At 45.8% G+C, this 17,242-nt stretch overlaps 1 protein-coding gene across 1 annotated transcript in view; it reads right to left on the bottom strand.

Annotated features, from left to right (window-relative positions):
* The window catches only part of lrp6 (low density lipoprotein receptor-related protein 6), a 39,772-nt gene extending 23,182 nt beyond the window's left edge, over window positions 1-16,590 (bottom strand). Inside the window, 8 exon segments of the mRNA XM_051077759.1 lie at window positions 12-183; window positions 330-726; window positions 2,179-2,310; window positions 3,035-3,231; window positions 3,728-3,925; window positions 13,114-13,232; window positions 13,234-13,511; window positions 15,731-16,590. Coding sequence (XP_050933716.1) covers window positions 12-183; window positions 330-726; window positions 2,179-2,310; window positions 3,035-3,231; window positions 3,728-3,925; window positions 13,114-13,232; window positions 13,234-13,511; window positions 15,731-15,785 — 1,548 coding nt within the window. The 5' untranslated portion in view covers window positions 15,786-16,590.
* Between the last annotated feature and the right edge of the window lie 652 nt (window positions 16,591-17,242).

Below are 17,242 nucleotides of genomic sequence, written 5' to 3'. Positions count from 1 at the left end.
AAAACACCAACCTCGATCTTATCCGTCTTCGCGTCTCCCCAGTAGATCTTTCGTTCGTCGTAGTCGAGCGCGAGGCCGTTGGGCCAGCCCAGGGAGGTGTTCACCATCACCACCCGCTCCATCCCGTCCAGATCCGCCCGCTCGATCTTTGGCACCTCGCCCCAGTCGGTCCAGTACATGTACCTGAACAGGTGGAGAGGACAATGAATGAATGTTTTAATGAGTCTGATGACTTTAGAAAGAAAAGCTTTAATATTCACTTAATCAATAACTGAAGTGATTCATTGATTCTGAAAGTCTCATCAATCTTTTTTTTTTAGCGGACTAACCCGGCCACAGGGTCCAGTACGATGGCTCTGGGCTCGTCCAGGTCCTCAGAGATCAGGATCTTGCGCATGGTCCCGTTGAGCCGGGTCACCTCGATGCGATCCGTCCCGGTGTCGGTCCAGTACAGGTTCCGGGCGATCCAGTCGACCGCGATGCCGTCGGGGTGGTTCACCTGAGACGTGACCACGAACTGGGCGTCGGTGCCGTCGAGCAGCGAGCGGCGGATCGCCTTCACATCGTCGTCCGTCCAGTAGATGTATCCCTCCACCGGGTCGTAGTCGATGGCGATGGCGTGGCGGATGTCGTCCACCTGCAGGATGATGTCAGTGAAGTCGGGCGTGTCCAGAGAGATTCGCCGCAGGTCCGTCCGCCGTGCCAGCAGCAGCATCTGAGTCGCACCTGAGGAGGAAGAGGAAGCACTCAGGTTCAGGACTTAAAGTCCTATCGAAACATGTCTAGGTTTCACATCCTGAAGTTTTGAGGAACCAAACATGTTTTCTCAACTTTTTTTGGATTTGGAAAGTTACCAGGAACAACAGCTTTTAAACTGAAATGTAGTAACATGAAATATAAATGTCCTTAAATACTTTCAGCACCAGCTTCAGGCTCCTTTTGGTTTGTGGACTGACCCCTGAACTTTCTGTATCCAAATCATCTGTTCACTGAGACTAAACCAAACAAGCTTTTTGTGGCGACGCTGAACAAAAGCAACAAATTAGCAAAGTTTTAACATCCCAAAATGAACATTGTGTGGTGTGTTGGTGGGGCGGGCGGCGGTGGTGGAGGGTTTCAGAGGGGGAGAGACGTGGCTGCAGTCAAACAATAAACTTCAACCCTCCAGGTCAGACTGTGGCCACGTTTCACTGCTCTGACCAGCACATACTCCAGTTTAAGAAGCAAAAAAAACCTCAACTGAAATAGTTAAACCCCAGCAGTGAAAGGAGGCATTGTCTGCAGGGGGAGCATGTGATCCCGTCTTTCACAAAAGCTTCCCCGCCTTCAGTCCTCCGTCACTCCGCAGGCGAGGGTTACTGAACCAAAAAACGTAAATAAAAGGAGGCAGAGGGAGGGAGGGGCGGAGGGAAACGTCCAGGGCTGCCATTCAAACAGCCAGCTCGGCGATGGAGTGGGGTTACCATGGCAACTGCAGGTCAACCCCCCGCCTCCCCCCCAACACCACCTTAAGCGGCTCAGAGTGTCCGGAGACGACGGAGGTGACGAGGCGGGAGGAAGCGAAGCGAGGACGTCATCAGACTTTTTAAATCGGAGGAAAAACGAATGGGGTTTGGTACCAGCTTGAAACTACAACAGAGAACGAGCTGGTTCCTGCAGGAACACACAGCTCACACACTCTAATGAATTCAATCTGGCACTTTGGGCTGAATTCTTGTAAACGGTTACACAAGAGGCTTTTTTTGTGTTTTTTCTTTTTCTTTCTGAAAATAATAGATAATCTCCAAACTTCTACGTCTTTCACTGACGCACTGCAGGAAATATTTGGATCTTTCTTCTGTTTCCACTCGAGTGTCTCTGAGGCCAAAGTTTCCTCTGTACGGTTTTCACTTTTCTAAATTCCACATTTTACAGACTGGAACTTGTTGATTGATTTCAGGAGATTCAGGAGTGTGTGCCCCCCCAGCTTACTCTCTGGAAGCAGATAACGTGTGGTCCTTCGTGGACAGAAATGGGCAGACTTTTCTCTGAAGTAAAAAGTTTGAAACCCTGAGAGTTAAAGCTGAATTAGGAGCTTTGAGGACTTCTAAAAAAATCTAAATGTCAGCAGATCCTTTATAGTAAAGACAGAGCTGAAAGGTGTAATAATGATGGAGGTGGAGGTGGAGGTGTCCTCACCGTCTCTGCAGGTCTTCCCGTCCTCCAGCAGCTGGACTCCGGTGGGACAGGCACACTGATAGAAGGGCTTCACCGGAGAGAGGAGGCAGAGGTGGGAACATCCTCCGTTGTTCACAGAACATGGACTGCTCACTGTCGACCACAAACAACAACACTCACATCAGCAGAGGGTTTAAAGTCATCCACACAAACATCTGCTCCTAAAGAGATTCAGGTTCTACACTGGAACCAGGATGATCGATGAAGGATCAGGAAGGTTGGGGATTCATTCATTTGACTCTTAACACCATAACATGATGAGCGAATGTTGACTGTTGACTGGTGCAGAGAGAAAACAGAGAGGAGCCCCACTGGTGAAAACAGCACAAAGTGAAACACTCTCTGACTTTACAGTTCACATTCTGTCCAAAGTGAGGAAACAAAATCAGGTTCACTGCAGAACAGAAAACCTTTTCTTCTTCTGCTGAAAAGAAGCTAAAACTCTACATTTCCTCAGTACAAAGTAACTTCATTCTAATGTTGATAAGTTACGTCTTATTTCTATTCCTAACCAACCTCATGGTACCTGGAAGCCACAGTCAACCCACGGTCACATTATGGAAGGAACCAAGAATTCCCTTTTTCTAAATGAATTCTTCATTAAGAGGGAGTGAAACATGTCACACGTTAAAAGACATTTGTCCTAACCCCAGCACAAAGTCTTCACTTTGGGTTTTAAATTTGTTGCCAGATAAAGATAAAGATAAATCAGCCCATATTTCCCTCCAGGAGTTTTAGTGTTTCCTGATCTAATGATCACTTTGAACCACTCTCTCCAACAGATCATCTTCCTGTTGGTAAAATAAGCTGAACTCACAGGCGGGCTGTCTCTTGGAGCTGAAGACGTGGATGTCCATGGGCGAGAAGATGTCCGAGTGGACGATGCGCTGCTCGTCTCCGGTCTGTTTCCTACAGGAGTGGATGGAGTGGGTGTTCCAGTCGGTCCAGAACAGAGTGTCCTCGTACAGGGTGAGGGCGAAGGGGTGAGGCAGCTCTCCTTTAACCACCACCTCCCTGAAACCAGACCACACAACACCACTCAGACACAGGTCACCCAGGTTTGCATTAAACTCTCCGTCTACCTGCCTTCTGCTAAAGTTACACCAGGCCATGATTCTACAGTGACCTGTTTCTGAAGAATCTTAAAACCAGCTGGTGGAAACACAAGAAACTCTCAAATAAAAACTGGTTTTCAAATGATGACAGGCGATGAATATCAGATAAAGGCTGTAATAACACGTCTGAACATGATCAATTAACTTTCACTGACTCCACACAGTGAAACTGCTTCTCTTTAATCGTTATTTTCCATCAGCTACTGTCAATAAACCTCAACACTTCCTGCTGATTTTTCACAATAAAAGCCTGAAGGGAGGGATTATGCCTTTTGAGCTGCAGCTTTTAATGTGAAACACCTGCAGGAAGTGTTTTATTGAGTTTTACTGACAGCAGCTTAACGGCAGTGACTGGAGTTAATGAATGAATGAAAGTGAAAGAGTTTTTTCTGTACCTGGAGGATCCGTCCAGGTTGGAGCGGTGGATGAAGTTGTGTTTGGCGTCGGCCCAGTACAGTTTCTGCTGGCTGTAGTCCAGAGTCAGCCCGTTGGGCCAGTAGATCTCTCTGTCGATGATCATGGATCGATTCGTCCCGTCCATCCCCGCCCGCTCGATCTTTGGGATCTCACCCCAGTCTGTCCAGTACATGTACCTGAGAGAGGACGGGAGGACAGGTGGAGTCAGAACTAGAGGCCTCACACTTCATGTGAAGGGTCTTTATTGTTTGGATTGTTTGCTGCTTCTTCCCTTCATTTAAGGAACATTTAAAGATTCTGAAGCACCGCGCAGCAGAAACAGCTGCATATGACTGGATGTATTTTAATGTGGATATCTGTGGCTGGTCCTGGATCTGCTCTCCCACATGTGGACGGAGTAAACGCTGACGAGCCTCAGCCTGCATCTGCTGCTCTTCTCGGTTGCCCAGCAACAGCAGCATCAGTAAATTTACGTCCCCCACTTGAGACTCGACTCTCTCTCTCTCTCTCTCTCTCTCCGTCTGTCTGTGTGTCTGTCTGAATCCACAGACGTCAGCCTGCGCTCAGTCTGTTGTTCTGCAGGGTTCAGATTCAGTGTGTGTGTGTGTGTGTGTGTGTGTGTGTGTGTGTGGACAGAGGAGATGCAGAGTGTATCACAGGTTGGTGATATGGCCTTAAAATAATATGAGGGTGGTTTTGTGATAAGATCCTGTCTCTGTGAACCTGGTGATTTGTGATCAGAGTCATGGATGGAAACAGATCTGATCAATACATGCAGATGTTAAACTGACTGCAGAGCAGCATGTGTCCAGCTGGTGATTATCAGACACATTTCTCCTCACACATCCTCACCTGAAAACGACTGATCCACTTCATCAAACCGTTACCAAACCTCCTCTACAGCAGTGAAGTCAGCTCCTTTTTAGGGAACCAGCCTCTCCACAGACACCCCCCCTTTTTTCCACAGAGCCAGGATCAGTTCAGGGCTGGTTGCCAACCAGCTTCTCTCAAACCAGAGGTTGTTCTGGTTCGAGAGTAGTCAGAGTAGAACCACCGCTGTTCTGGTCTAGAACCACAAACAGTTTACATCAGAGGAAACAAGACTAAGAGTCTGTGACCGAGCTAGTGCAGCGTCAAGTCTGAATCACAGAAGAAGAAAGAACAGAGCTTCAGTACGGACGTGAAATCACAGTAAAACTCCTGCAAACAGACACACAGTGTAGTCTGTTGTTGTGTTTGGTGCTATATGTGGAGACACACACAGAGAAGTACTGACGTGGCTCTCTAATCTGAGACCAGAACCAGCAGATCCAGGCTCAGGTTGGGTTAGGGGGTCAGTGTGTATTTAGTCATACACATCATGTTTCCTCTGACTCCTCTGAGCGTGGGGATGATAATCAGTATCGGGGGTGTTCACAGGAGGGCGGGGGGAGACTGCTGTGCAGCTAATTCTCCTCTTTGTTTGCCTTAATTACCATCACAGCTGGACAGCCCCCCGTCCTCCCCCCGTCCTCCCCTTGTCCTCCCCCTGTCCTCCCCCCGTACACACCACCATCACTAATCTCCGTCCTGCCCTCCCCCCTCCAGGAGCATAAACCCCACCACAGAGAGGAGACCATGGAGGAGCAGAAAGCACAGCCAGCTGAAGGCACCGACTCCTCAGCAGAGAGAAAACACACCTGCACACACACACACTGAAGGTGGATGAAACACCACCTCTCTCTCTGAGCTCTGAGCAGAAACTCTGACAGCTTCAGCCTCAACTCTTCACCATAAACACCATCAGCTCATTCTCACCTTTTGGTTTGGTGATTGAAACTAATTCAAATAAACCAGTGCAGGTCAATAAGCAGGGTGGTTGTGGGTGTTTTCAGTCAGCAGTAAAATGTAAAGCTGACGAGCCTTTACATTCATCTGCAGACTCTCTGACCGACTCTCAACCCTCAAGAAACAAAATTAAACACAAGCATTCAGCCTCCTGCAAACAGGGTTTCTATAAATACAGACAAAGTTTCTACTCGTGAGACGATTAGTTGATCAACAGAGAAGTTTCCAGCTTCAGAACCTCGAGGACTTTGCTGCTTCTCTGTTTCATATGAAATCAAACCTGAACACGGTCAGACAATTTCACAAATAACGACCTGATTAATCAAGGAAATAATCAGCAGATTTATCAGTAATGATAATGATCATTATCATCTGTAGTATTGTTTAAAGTGATGTGTTCAAATGTCTTATTTTGTGCAGAACTCAGAGAGGTTCAGTTTCCATTCAGTTTACTGTGAGAAGTTCATCTCTGAATCTTTGGATTTTCTATCAATTAACAATCAATAAATGATTTCAGTACCTCCTGATTACCAGAAACCTGAACAGAACTGGAGCAAGAACCAGAGGTGGTGGAGCCGCAGTTTGTAGGAAACAGAATAAAGAAGTTGGTAAAACTGTGGAGTGAAAATGAACCGACGACACCACAGAGGTCGACAGAAAGTCAGAGGCAGGAAGGAGTGAAGGGGGGGGGGGGGTCGAAAATGAGGCCTTTAATGAGTCCAATTACACGGCTTTAAAATCTGTCAGATGTAATGAGGAGGCCTCTCCGTCTGACAGAGCTGCTGTCCACTCTGTTGTGTAACAGGACGTCTTTGTCCCGTCACAGACTCAACACTCAGGAACTTCTTCTTCTGTGGTGGTGTAACAGCTGAGCTTCAAAATGGATTCTTTGGAAAACAGCAGCTGATGAAATCATCATTTAGTGACTGATGTGCGTTGTTATTCATATGATGCTGATTATCAGTGGACAGACAGAACGTGTCCGTCTGTCCGTCAGCAGCTACATCTGCTTTTAATCTGATTCAGTGATAACAGCAATATACACTTAGACAGCCCACATTACAACTACATGATGTGACAGACGTTTCTTTTTATCACTGTAAATACAAATGACTGTCAGTAAACTAATCGATTAATTGACTAATCATTACAGTTCTGAGCAGCACAGCTCAGTGTGTGTCTGAGTGTTCACACATGGAAAGTTGTTTTTTTCACTGGATTTATGTGCAACAGGTTCTGGTCTCACAGAAAGTGATCAGTGAAGTTATGAAGGAGTAAATTCAGGTTCTTATCTTAATGATTGGTTTATCTTCCAACTGTCAGTCTGACTTATTCACACACTGTTAAAAAACTACAGTACCCAGGATCCTCAGCTCCTGAGAATAAACCTCATGGGAACAAAACACGTCGACAAAGTTAAAGAACTCTGAACGTGAACTTCCTGAAATGCACCTTGGGAGTCGTAGTTACTGTCTTCATGTCCACTGGCCTCCTGTACCTCCCACTGTTTATCAGACACTTTCTGACACAGTCGTTCATCTTTTGTTCGGATGATTCAACCAGGAGAGTTTTTATAATGAACCTGACTTTGACTTTTCAAACCCCGAACGGGACAGAAAAGCTTTTAAGAAGCGATTAAAGGTTTAATCACCTCAGTTTCTAAGTGTCAAACATGTAGGTTGTACTGTTAAAGCAGGAAGTAAGAAGCACTGGGTATCTCTGTGTCCTCTAACTTTATGTTTCCAGATGAAAAAATGACCCACAAACAGAGCTGCTGGGCCTCTCCACGTAATCCCATTCAGCCAGAGACAAAAGCTTTAACTGATAGCCTGCCCAGGAGCAAAAAACAGCAACAGCCTTTAAACACGGCAGCTGGTTGGGTTTCACTGCAAACAAAGCAAACTCCAACGACCAAATGAGCTGTTAGCTGTGACTAACCTGCACACGGTGACTGAAGGGTTTCACTTTGCACATCAGAAACTCAGGAGGGAACAAAAAGACGCCCAAACTAACCCAAAACACAACCTGACTCTTCAGACACTGCTCACAGTCTGAGGCTCTGATGCAGGTGTGATTTCAGCACTCTCAAAACATTTAGGTGATTTTTTTTTCTCCCACAAAGTCTGAACAATGTGGCTCCGGCCGGGCAGGAGGAGCAGGAGGAGGAGGAGGAGAGGGGAAAAAACTCCAGAGAAATGCCGTGCACACAACACATCCCCTCACCACAAGAGCTGCATTGTATTTGGTACCTGATGCATTAATCATCCCAGTTGAACTGAGTCCAGCTCTGCGTTCCAGCGTGGATTTGGAGAACCAGTTTTCCTCCTCTGCTGCTCTACGACAGCCTGAACCTGACTACAGACTGAAAATATGTGGAGAAACAGATCCTGGAAATAACTGCTTCACTTTATCACACAACACTAACACCACAGCAGCTTTAACACCGTTTCTGACCCGTTTGAAACTCACAGGACACACACTCCAGGTTTTCAGTATCGCAGAGTCCAGACTCCAAACCAGGCTCAGTGAAGACCAACAACAAGAGCAGCAGAACCAGACCACAAACAAGACAGAAGCCAGATAGAGGGCCGAGCTGTGAGAGGACGAACAAGCTCCTCAGTCTGTGGTAAACACTGCTTTACTTTGAACTGGGCGCTGAATGAGGTCAGGTTTCACCAAACCTTCAGTTGTTAATGAGACATCACCATCAATTATTGTCTCTAACTTTCTCTATAATCCCTCATTTTAACTGTTCATGTCTGTGCTGGATCTGATTTATGCTGATTTTAGAGATTAAATACAGATGTTATCAGCTTTAGTATCAGGGCTGGGGGTGAAGCTCGAGTGAAGCTCGAAACTCTCCTCCCCTCAGGAGTCTGTGTCTGATTGCTTTTTCCAGCCGACTACCTGTGCAGGTGCAGCCACAGCCAAATGATGCAACCAAAGTGTCTCAAGCTGTTTTCACAGGTGCACTGCAAACCTGAGCGTTTCCGGACCTTATCTGACGGAGCTGAACGTGTGAACACACACATCAGATGCTCCAGACAGACGTGGACAGAGCAGGAAACAGAGGGTGAGAAGGTGTGTTGATGACGTTTCCTCCTCCACGCTCTACCTGCAGGCTCCGCCCCCTCACCTAGACCAAACAGATCATTTCCTGTAGGCGAGACTGAGTCTCACATGTCCAGACCTGACTCTCCGGACATCTTCTGGAGCTGATTGAAACAGCTTCACTTTTACTTCTGGAGCCACGAGGAAACAGAATCATGTCTGTATGAGTGAGTTAAATAAGCTGGATACAGGAGGCTGGTTTCCTGACAGGTACAGAAACATCACAGTGTAGGAGTGTTGACACTGCACTACACACAGTGTTTAACCAAAGCCACAGTCAAATGAATTGAAAGGTTAGAGAAATGTCAAATCTGCAGGTTTGTGTTGGTAAAGATCACGGGAGAAACCAGTCACCTGGATACTGTACTCATCATGTATACGGAGCAGGACTGAGCCTGAAACCAGGAAGTCAGTTAGCATGTTAGCATGTTAGCACTTCCTCTTACCTCAGAGGTTGTCGGGGACGTTAACATGAAAACCCATCTACTCACCAGTAGATGAAAACCTGAAGGATCAGAAACTTTAGCTGCTCAGTTTATTTTCTGGAATAATCCAAAACACAATGAAAAAATCCCACTGGCTTTTTGTGGAGGAACCAGGCTGATGCTAACTTCAGGTTGGACTACAGAAACACATCATCACTGTGGGACTGTACTGTCTCCAACTGTGTGCGTCATGTGACTGTTTCTGGTCCAGTCATGACTGAGTGATCTGAGACTGTGCTCCATGTAAACATCAGATCTGTAATGAGCTTAATAACCAGGAAACTGGTGTAAACACAGCAGAGATGGTCTGAGAAGGCAAAATGTGAGAAGTTATCTCCAGGTTGGACGTTTGTGGTCAGACACTCCAGTTCCTCTCAGACTCAGACTGGTCCCTCTCCTCAGACTCAACACATAAATGAATCTGCCCCCCCCCCAGGCATGAATCAGTGTATCTGGTGTGTTGCTGCTGCTGTACCTTCCCCTGGCTCAGTGACTGCTGGGAAAACAAAACAGCTGCCGAGGCAACAATGGGCCTTTGTGAAACGCACGCAACCAAACAAAACAACAGAAAACAAGAACGTATGCAACCCATTTTATGCATCAATGAAGGAGCCACAGTTTGTGTAGCAGTCATGCTAATGAGACGGAGAACACACACTCACACACTCACACACTCAGACAGCAGGGGATGTGGCTGATTAAATCAGAAGCTGGTGTAGTTATTTGTACAAGAGTGTGATCACAGCTTTGTTCAACACTTCACCTCAGCCTGCCGAGACGTGAATCTGACTGACACCACGTTCAGCCATGTTTCAGCTTCATCCAGCTGAGGCTGCGCACACAGACTATCATGGCCATCTCAGTCCTGACGAGGGGTTTAGCTCTGTATCAGAAACAATGATAACACAGCTGACAGCACTGGTCACATGACCAAACAGGAAGCTGACTGTCTACTCTGCAGTTGGTTGCTTCATTGCAGAAAATACAAAGTGAGACTTTTTTGCTCAAAATGATGCCGAGCTCTCACTGATGAAATCCAATCAGGAAGTGAACGTCAGCGTCATTGTCACTGTCTGTCCAGACTAAAACACAACCTGGGAGTTTTCAAACCAGGCTGTGGACACCAGGCGTAACCATAGCAACAGCAACAAGTTTTAAAACTAGGTATTAGTGTGGACGCAGCCTGAAGTCGGCCCCGTGATGTGACAGCAAAGTCAAGACAATGACCTTTATTATCTTAATGAAGCAGCTGGATTTCTGTTGATTCACAGCAGCAGCTGCTGGTTTCATCCTGGTTCAGTGTCTGACAACAGAGAATCAGTGAATAAAAACCACCACAGTACACTGCTCAGAAACAGTCTGTAGCTGCTCAGAAAACTTTCCTGTAATCAGGCATTTTCAACATGGATGTCTCTGATGATACAGTGCAGCTGTTTTCATTAACCTGATTTGTACTGAATTTGTCAGACGGCGTGCTGATCATGAAATACAGATGTTGCTGTGATGCAGTTTCGTTGTTTAGCTGAAGGCTGAGCTGTGTTCATGGTGTTCAGGTGTTCTGACTGTGGATCCTGTTTACAGCTGTTAGTGAGTAGATAAGGAGCAGATCTCACACTGGCTGTTCCTGCTCCAAGGACAAAGTCAAGGTCAAAGCTCAGAGTTGAGTTTGTTAATAATCAGCTGTTGGTGGTCGCAGCTCTGATAACCTGGTTACTGTGTTTATGAATCAAAACAAAAACAAACGGGAGAAAAACAAGCATTGACGATCCAGAGCGATGGAGCTGCTGGGATCAGCTCGGTGTGACTTTTATCTCTGATACGGTGGTGGATCAAACACCGAGGAGGGAAGAGTTTCCATGAATAGAAACCCAAGAGAGAAGAGAAAGAAAGAGAGAGAGAGAGAGAGAGAGAGAGAGAGAGAGAGAGAGAGAGAGAGCGAGGAAAATTTAAATAAAACTAATGAATACATTACAGGCCTCTTTTATCTGAGTCCTAATGGATTTACATCCTAATCCGACGCCTCTCTGGAGCCTGACACTGGAAACATGGAGAGAGGAAGCGTGGTGATGAAGGACGGGGAGAGGAGTGTGACGGTGGTGTTGGCCGTGACCTTCAGTAGCAGACGAGGTCCAGCAGGTGGACCAGAGTCTGAAACTAACATCACTTACTCTGGTTCCTGTCTGCACGTCTGTTTCACAGGTTTCAGGCGGCTGGTGAACAAACCAGAGACAGATCAGAACCAGCACTGCACTCCTGGTTTTCTACAAACAGGAAGTCTGGTTTGGTAAAAACATGGACCAGGTCCTGTTCTGCTTCACACGTCTAATTCTGGACCATTCACAGCATTCTGACCAGAAATAAATGAACAACAAGTAATGTAGGCTTCCCTGACCTGAAGAGAACCACAACGACATCAGTGGGTCTGCCATCTTGTCACGAGCATTTCTGTAGGTTGTACATTGTGCAGTGCCCTAATTAAAGACACACCCTCAGTTACAACGGTTCAGTGGCACAGAACTGATGGAGACTGGGCTGGTTCACCTGAAGCAGCCCCACAACCAGAAATAATCTGAGGAAGAAGAGTTGTTCAGTGGGTTTCTGTCCAGAGGCACAATGGTACTCAGCAGAGCTCAGAGATGATGGAGTTCCAGTCTCCTCTCACAGTGGCTGGGGGTTTGTGATTCTTAGTAAAATGGACTGATACTTAAACTCTGGGTTCTGTAGGTTTATCTGAGTTCCTCCTGTAGATTCCCTCTCTATCTCCAGCTCATACAGGACATTCCTGGCCTCCCCTCGTCCCCGCAGCACAGAAAAAACCCTCCACACTGACGCTGTTGTTCAGTTTCCAGGAGAATCCGATGGACGGCAGCCCGGCTGCAGGAGCAGCTCAGCCGCCCTGCAACCCAATCTGACCCAGGACGAGCCTCAGACAAAGAAGCACAAACACACCCTCCTGCTCTTGTTCAGGAGTCAAAGCCTCGAGCCTCTGTACACTCGACCAGAGGAGACGGTTCCCACAAACACACACACTGATAAAATGGATGTTTGGTGTGAAAACACAAACTGAGTTTCACACTAAAAACACAACTTTCTAAGAAAAAGTTGTTGACTCTGTCACTCCTGCTTCTGTACGCAGGCTGCAGCTAATGATCATTAATGAGAAATCAAAGCAGTTTCTTTATTAATCGATCAGTCAGTCACTTCTAAAACAGAGAAACTGCTCACAGTGCAGTCGGGGGGTGGAGGTGTTTTAACTGGAAAAATGACAATTAATGATTGATTAATCCACATTTTCAATCTTTACCTCAGGGTGCCAACAAAACAACAAACAAGATTCTGAAGCAGAGTCCAAATATGTATTAGTGATAATAACATAGTGATCTCTGCTCTTTGTGTTGGCAGAGTGAAAGAAGTGGAACACACTGTTCACCATGACCCAGAGACTGAGGCCCACCTCCACGAACCGACTCACCATTCAGTTTAAATTCACTGTGAACCTGATTTCTGGAGAAAAGCTGCTGACAACTGGTTCTCTAATTGATCAGCAGAAAATTAATCAGCAGCTATTTTGGTGAATGAATAATCGTTTTGATCATTTTTTAAGTAAGAATGTCAATTATTTGCTCGAACTTCTCAAATTATTCATTTCTTCGATCTAAAGTGACAGTGAACTGAAAATCTTTACTGTTCAGATCAAACAAAGACTATTTTTCACTGTTTTCTGACATTTAACAGAGAGAATGATTCATCAGCAATAATCTGCACATTCATCCATAATGATAATAACCGCTAGCTGCAGCTGTAGTTTAGTTTGCACTGTAACTGCAGAGCTGTAGAACCAGGTTTCCCTGGACCCAGTGTCCCAGAACGACACCAAGAACCAAACTGACCAAAGTGAACTGGGAGATGATACCTGGAAACACCTGGACGCTCAGACTCACCCTCGTTCTGGATCCAGAGCGATGGCCCTCGGCTGGTCCAGCTCCTGCCAGAACAGAACCTTCCTCAGAGACCCATCCAGCTCCGCCACCTCGATCCGATTGGTTTCTGAGTCCGTCCAAGTAAAGTTTCCTCCCTAACCAATCGCAGGCCAGCCCGTCTGGAGAGGCCAGACCCGGCACCACCGTCTCCACCGCCCCGGCCCCCGACTGGTTGAAGACGGTGCGTTTGATGGCCTCCTCGCTCACGTCGCTCCAGTAAATGAGGTCCTGGGAGTAGACGTAGTCCACGGCGGCGGCGTCCTCCAGCCCTCCCACCACCACCGTGGCGTTGGCCTTTTCGTGTGCCGCGTCCACGAGCCGAAGGTCCCGTCGGTTCGCATACAGCAGCAGCGGCACGCCTGCAGGACGAGGGGGGAAGACAGATTTAAACTGCTGGGAAACGTTTGTGGGTCGTGATGAGCATTTCAATCTTCAACTGAAAAAACAATCTCCACTCAACAGCTTTTTACTAACCTGTTGTGGAGCTTTGGAGCACACAGAAATATAAACCTCGACTAATCTGACTGAACCTCTTTAGGACTTTTTACCCACGTTTTCAAGGAAGATTCACGAAAATTCAGCAGAACAGAAAACTGAAAAAGACCATGTGACACAGTCAAAAGCTCCTGAACAGGAGAGTAAGTGGACCTTGAGTAAAGACTGAGAGCTCTGCTCACTGTGCAAAGATTTGATTTATATCTAACATTAGATCCATTTCATTTCCCCTTCTTAAACAGAGGAGGAGAAACTGTTTCCTCTTTCTGTCCAGATGTGTCATGTTTGGTTCACAGCAGTTATTCCACAACTAACAACTATTTTTCTGATCAATCAATCACTTATGTCATGAATTCATGTCCTGCAGGAAGGTTTTTTTCTTGTGTTTCCTGGTTGTATTTGTTCATCTTGTTAATAAAGCTGGAGAATTCAAAGTGAAAACAAACAGGACAGACTCAGAGCTGTCAGAATGTCCTGGATCTTTCTCACTCATCAGTGTTAATCTAATTTTCCAGCAGAGAAAAATTATAAACTGATCATTTGTCTGTTCCTGGTGTTGATATGTGATGTTTTCTGGTCTCTGGCTGATTCCAGGATCAGCAGCCGTGGGGGACTCTCTGCCTCCTCTCTGCTGGATCTTGGCCCGAGTCCTAACCCACAATTTGACACATCCAGAGCTACAAGCCGCCGTCGGATCAGAGGGGAGGTCACTGAGAGCCCCCGCGGCTCCGACTGCCAGCCTGCTTTCACTTGGCTCGAGGGGGAGTTTCCGTCTCTAAATATTTACCAAATCACAACATCAAAACCTCAGACTCAGGTCCTTCCAGGCAGCTTACAACCCAAACTGTGCCAGGAGGAGAGATCAGGAAATCTGACTCTGAACTCAGGTTACTGTTGTCACACAGGCTGCAAATAATAACTGAAGGCTGTGTCCAGTATTGATTATCTGATCTATAATCAATGAAAACTGAGTCTCAGTTAGAGAAGAAAGTGATGCAGGAAATCTTCACATTTATAATGTTTCAGACTCAAAACAAAACTTTCCAGGAAGCAGCCGTCATCTCTTATTTCACTCCTGCCTCTGAGCTAAAGCTGCAGCTAATGATCAATTTCATTATTGATAAATCTGCTGAACATTTTCTTCATTTGTCGATTGATCATTTCGTTTAAAAATGTCAGAAAAACATAAATTGATCAATTGATTATCAGAATTTTCTATCCTACTTTTATCTGCACATCAGGTTTGGATGCATTGATCAGTTTCAGATAATTAATGTGCAGCTGCTCTGATGTTTTTATTTTCAGCCTCTCAAACGTGTTTTCTGCTTTTCTGTTCCGTTTCTGAACCTGAGGAAATGGAAACAAGCTTTAGGTTCTACTTGTTTTTTTACTCTGCCTTTACCTTAGTCTGGTATTTACCGTGGTTAAGGTGAAATAAACCACTCACTGTTTAAAGCAGCTCAGGTAAAGCGGGTTAAATATAAATCTGCTGTGTGTTAGCTGACTGCACTTTCACATAACACCACAACAAACCGTCAAACAGAGATTTCTGCAGGTAAAGGTGATTTAAAGAGCAATAAATTAGCATTACCAGGTGTAGCTTTGTGTAGTGCTTAATGACTTAGCATAGCATCTGTTGTGCTAACTGCTGCTGTTCCCTGGATCTGAGGATTCAGCCTGTTTTAAGTTACAAAACCCAAAGTTAGCCGGCTAACAACCGCTGCAAACTCGGTGAAAATAACACATCCAGCCTGGAAACCCGGGCTCGGTGAGGGCTGCTGTGGGGTTTCAGGACCGTAGTGGGATATTTTTCCAGCTAAGTTGGCTAACACAGGCTGTTTGTGGTTTCATTCTCCGGAGCTCCAGCAGCAAACAGGCAGGGAAGCACGCAGAGCGCTGGCTGGCTAACGTTAGCTCCGCTCAGGAGAACCAAACCCGGGGAGAGTGGGCCCCGGCCCGGACACTGCTCCAGATACCCACCGCTAAAGCCAATTTTCCCAACTGTTAACATCACTTTTACACATGTACAGAGCACACACGGAGGGAAACCGAAGCTAAAAGGCCGATTCGAGCTCAAACTCACCTCGTATGAGAAAACAAAAACTACACAACAACAGACTCCGCAGCACGACACCCATCTTTCTCCCGTTTCTTGGCCCTGCCGCCGCTCTCTCCTCAGCGCTCTGTTCCCATCGCTGCGGCCGCTTCCTCGGGCGAAAAAACGCGGATTTAAAAACAATAATGTGGTTGTGATTCAGCTACAGTCCGTGTTAAACGATCCCCGCTTCCATCCTGGCTGGCTGGCTGCTTGCTAACTGCGTTGGATCAACTCTCGGTGTCTCACATTGTCCTGCAGGAGATCCGTCGTCTCCTTCCGCTGTGAGGAAGCTGCTCCCCCCCCTCCGCCTCTCCTCCTCCTCCACCTCCTCCTCCTCTTCCACCACCACCTCCACCTCGCTCCTCGGCTCCGCAGCTTTCTATTGTTATTCTGATTTCATGCTCTCGAGCCAAAGATAATGTTACAACACGGAAAACGCCCCGCTGCCTTCACGTTTAAACTGCTGCTAAATGAGAAGGAAACACGTCCCAGATCCTGGAGAAAGGAGAAGTGTTGTGTTGTGTTGCTGCAGGAGCCGGAGTTCAGCTCCAACACTCACATTCCTGCGGGACTAGTTTATCACAGCCAGAGTTTACACCACACAGTGTGCACACACACTGAGGGACTACACTACAGATTCCACCAAAACACCTTTACACGGTTTACTCTGAGTGTGGTGCAGGAAAAAATCATCTGAGCTGGAAAACAAACTTTGTTCTGTGGAAAAATGACCCTGAGATCATTTGAGGAAAGACGTGTCAGACATGTCTCAGTCCTGTTGGCTGAAAAACAAACTCCAGTCCACATTTCTCAGTGCTGATATTTAGAGAACAATTGAAAACAATCTGCATAGGATTAAATTCAGAATTTTCATCAAAAGAAGTCAAAGGACACAAACAAAAGAAATCTGAGAATAAAATCAGGTTTAAGAAATGAATCTGAGCATTTCTAAGGAATAATAATGTAATAATAAAGTAAATCAAAATTCTGAGAAATACATCAGAATTTAAGAAACATCACTGAACCATTGTGTACATTTTAAGACAAAAAACCTCAACCAGTCCAAAAAACTCTAAATTCATGAATCAAGTCAGAATTAAAAACAGAGAACTGATGTTATCGGGAAAATAACAAATTTCCTTGGAAAAACAAATTCTAAAAAAAGAATCTATTGAATTCTGAGATTTAAAATGTTGTTTTTTTATGTCCGAATTTTGAGAAAGAAGAAATGTTCACAGGCTGTCGTCCACACTCTTCTAAAAGTACTGATATTTACAGAGCACCTGAAAAAAAGCTATTCATAATGTCTTCTGGATTGATGTACATTTTTTTGAGAACAATAAAAAAGCAGCATGGGATTAATTTTTTAAAGTTTTGACTGAAACATCAAAAATCTGAAAAAGAAAAAACTGAAAATAAAATCAGAATAAAGTGATTAATCTAAAAACCCTCAATTCTGAGGAAAAACAACGGAAATCAAATTTCTAAGAGTTTCTC

The sequence above is a fragment of the Lates calcarifer genome, linkage group LG18 (genome assembly GCF_001640805.2).
Source record: "Lates calcarifer isolate ASB-BC8 linkage group LG18, TLL_Latcal_v3, whole genome shotgun sequence".
NCBI lineage: Eukaryota > Metazoa > Chordata > Actinopteri > Centropomidae > Lates > Lates calcarifer.
The sequence above is the reverse complement of the archived record's forward strand: the minus strand, read 5'-3'. Positions and strand labels throughout refer to the sequence as shown.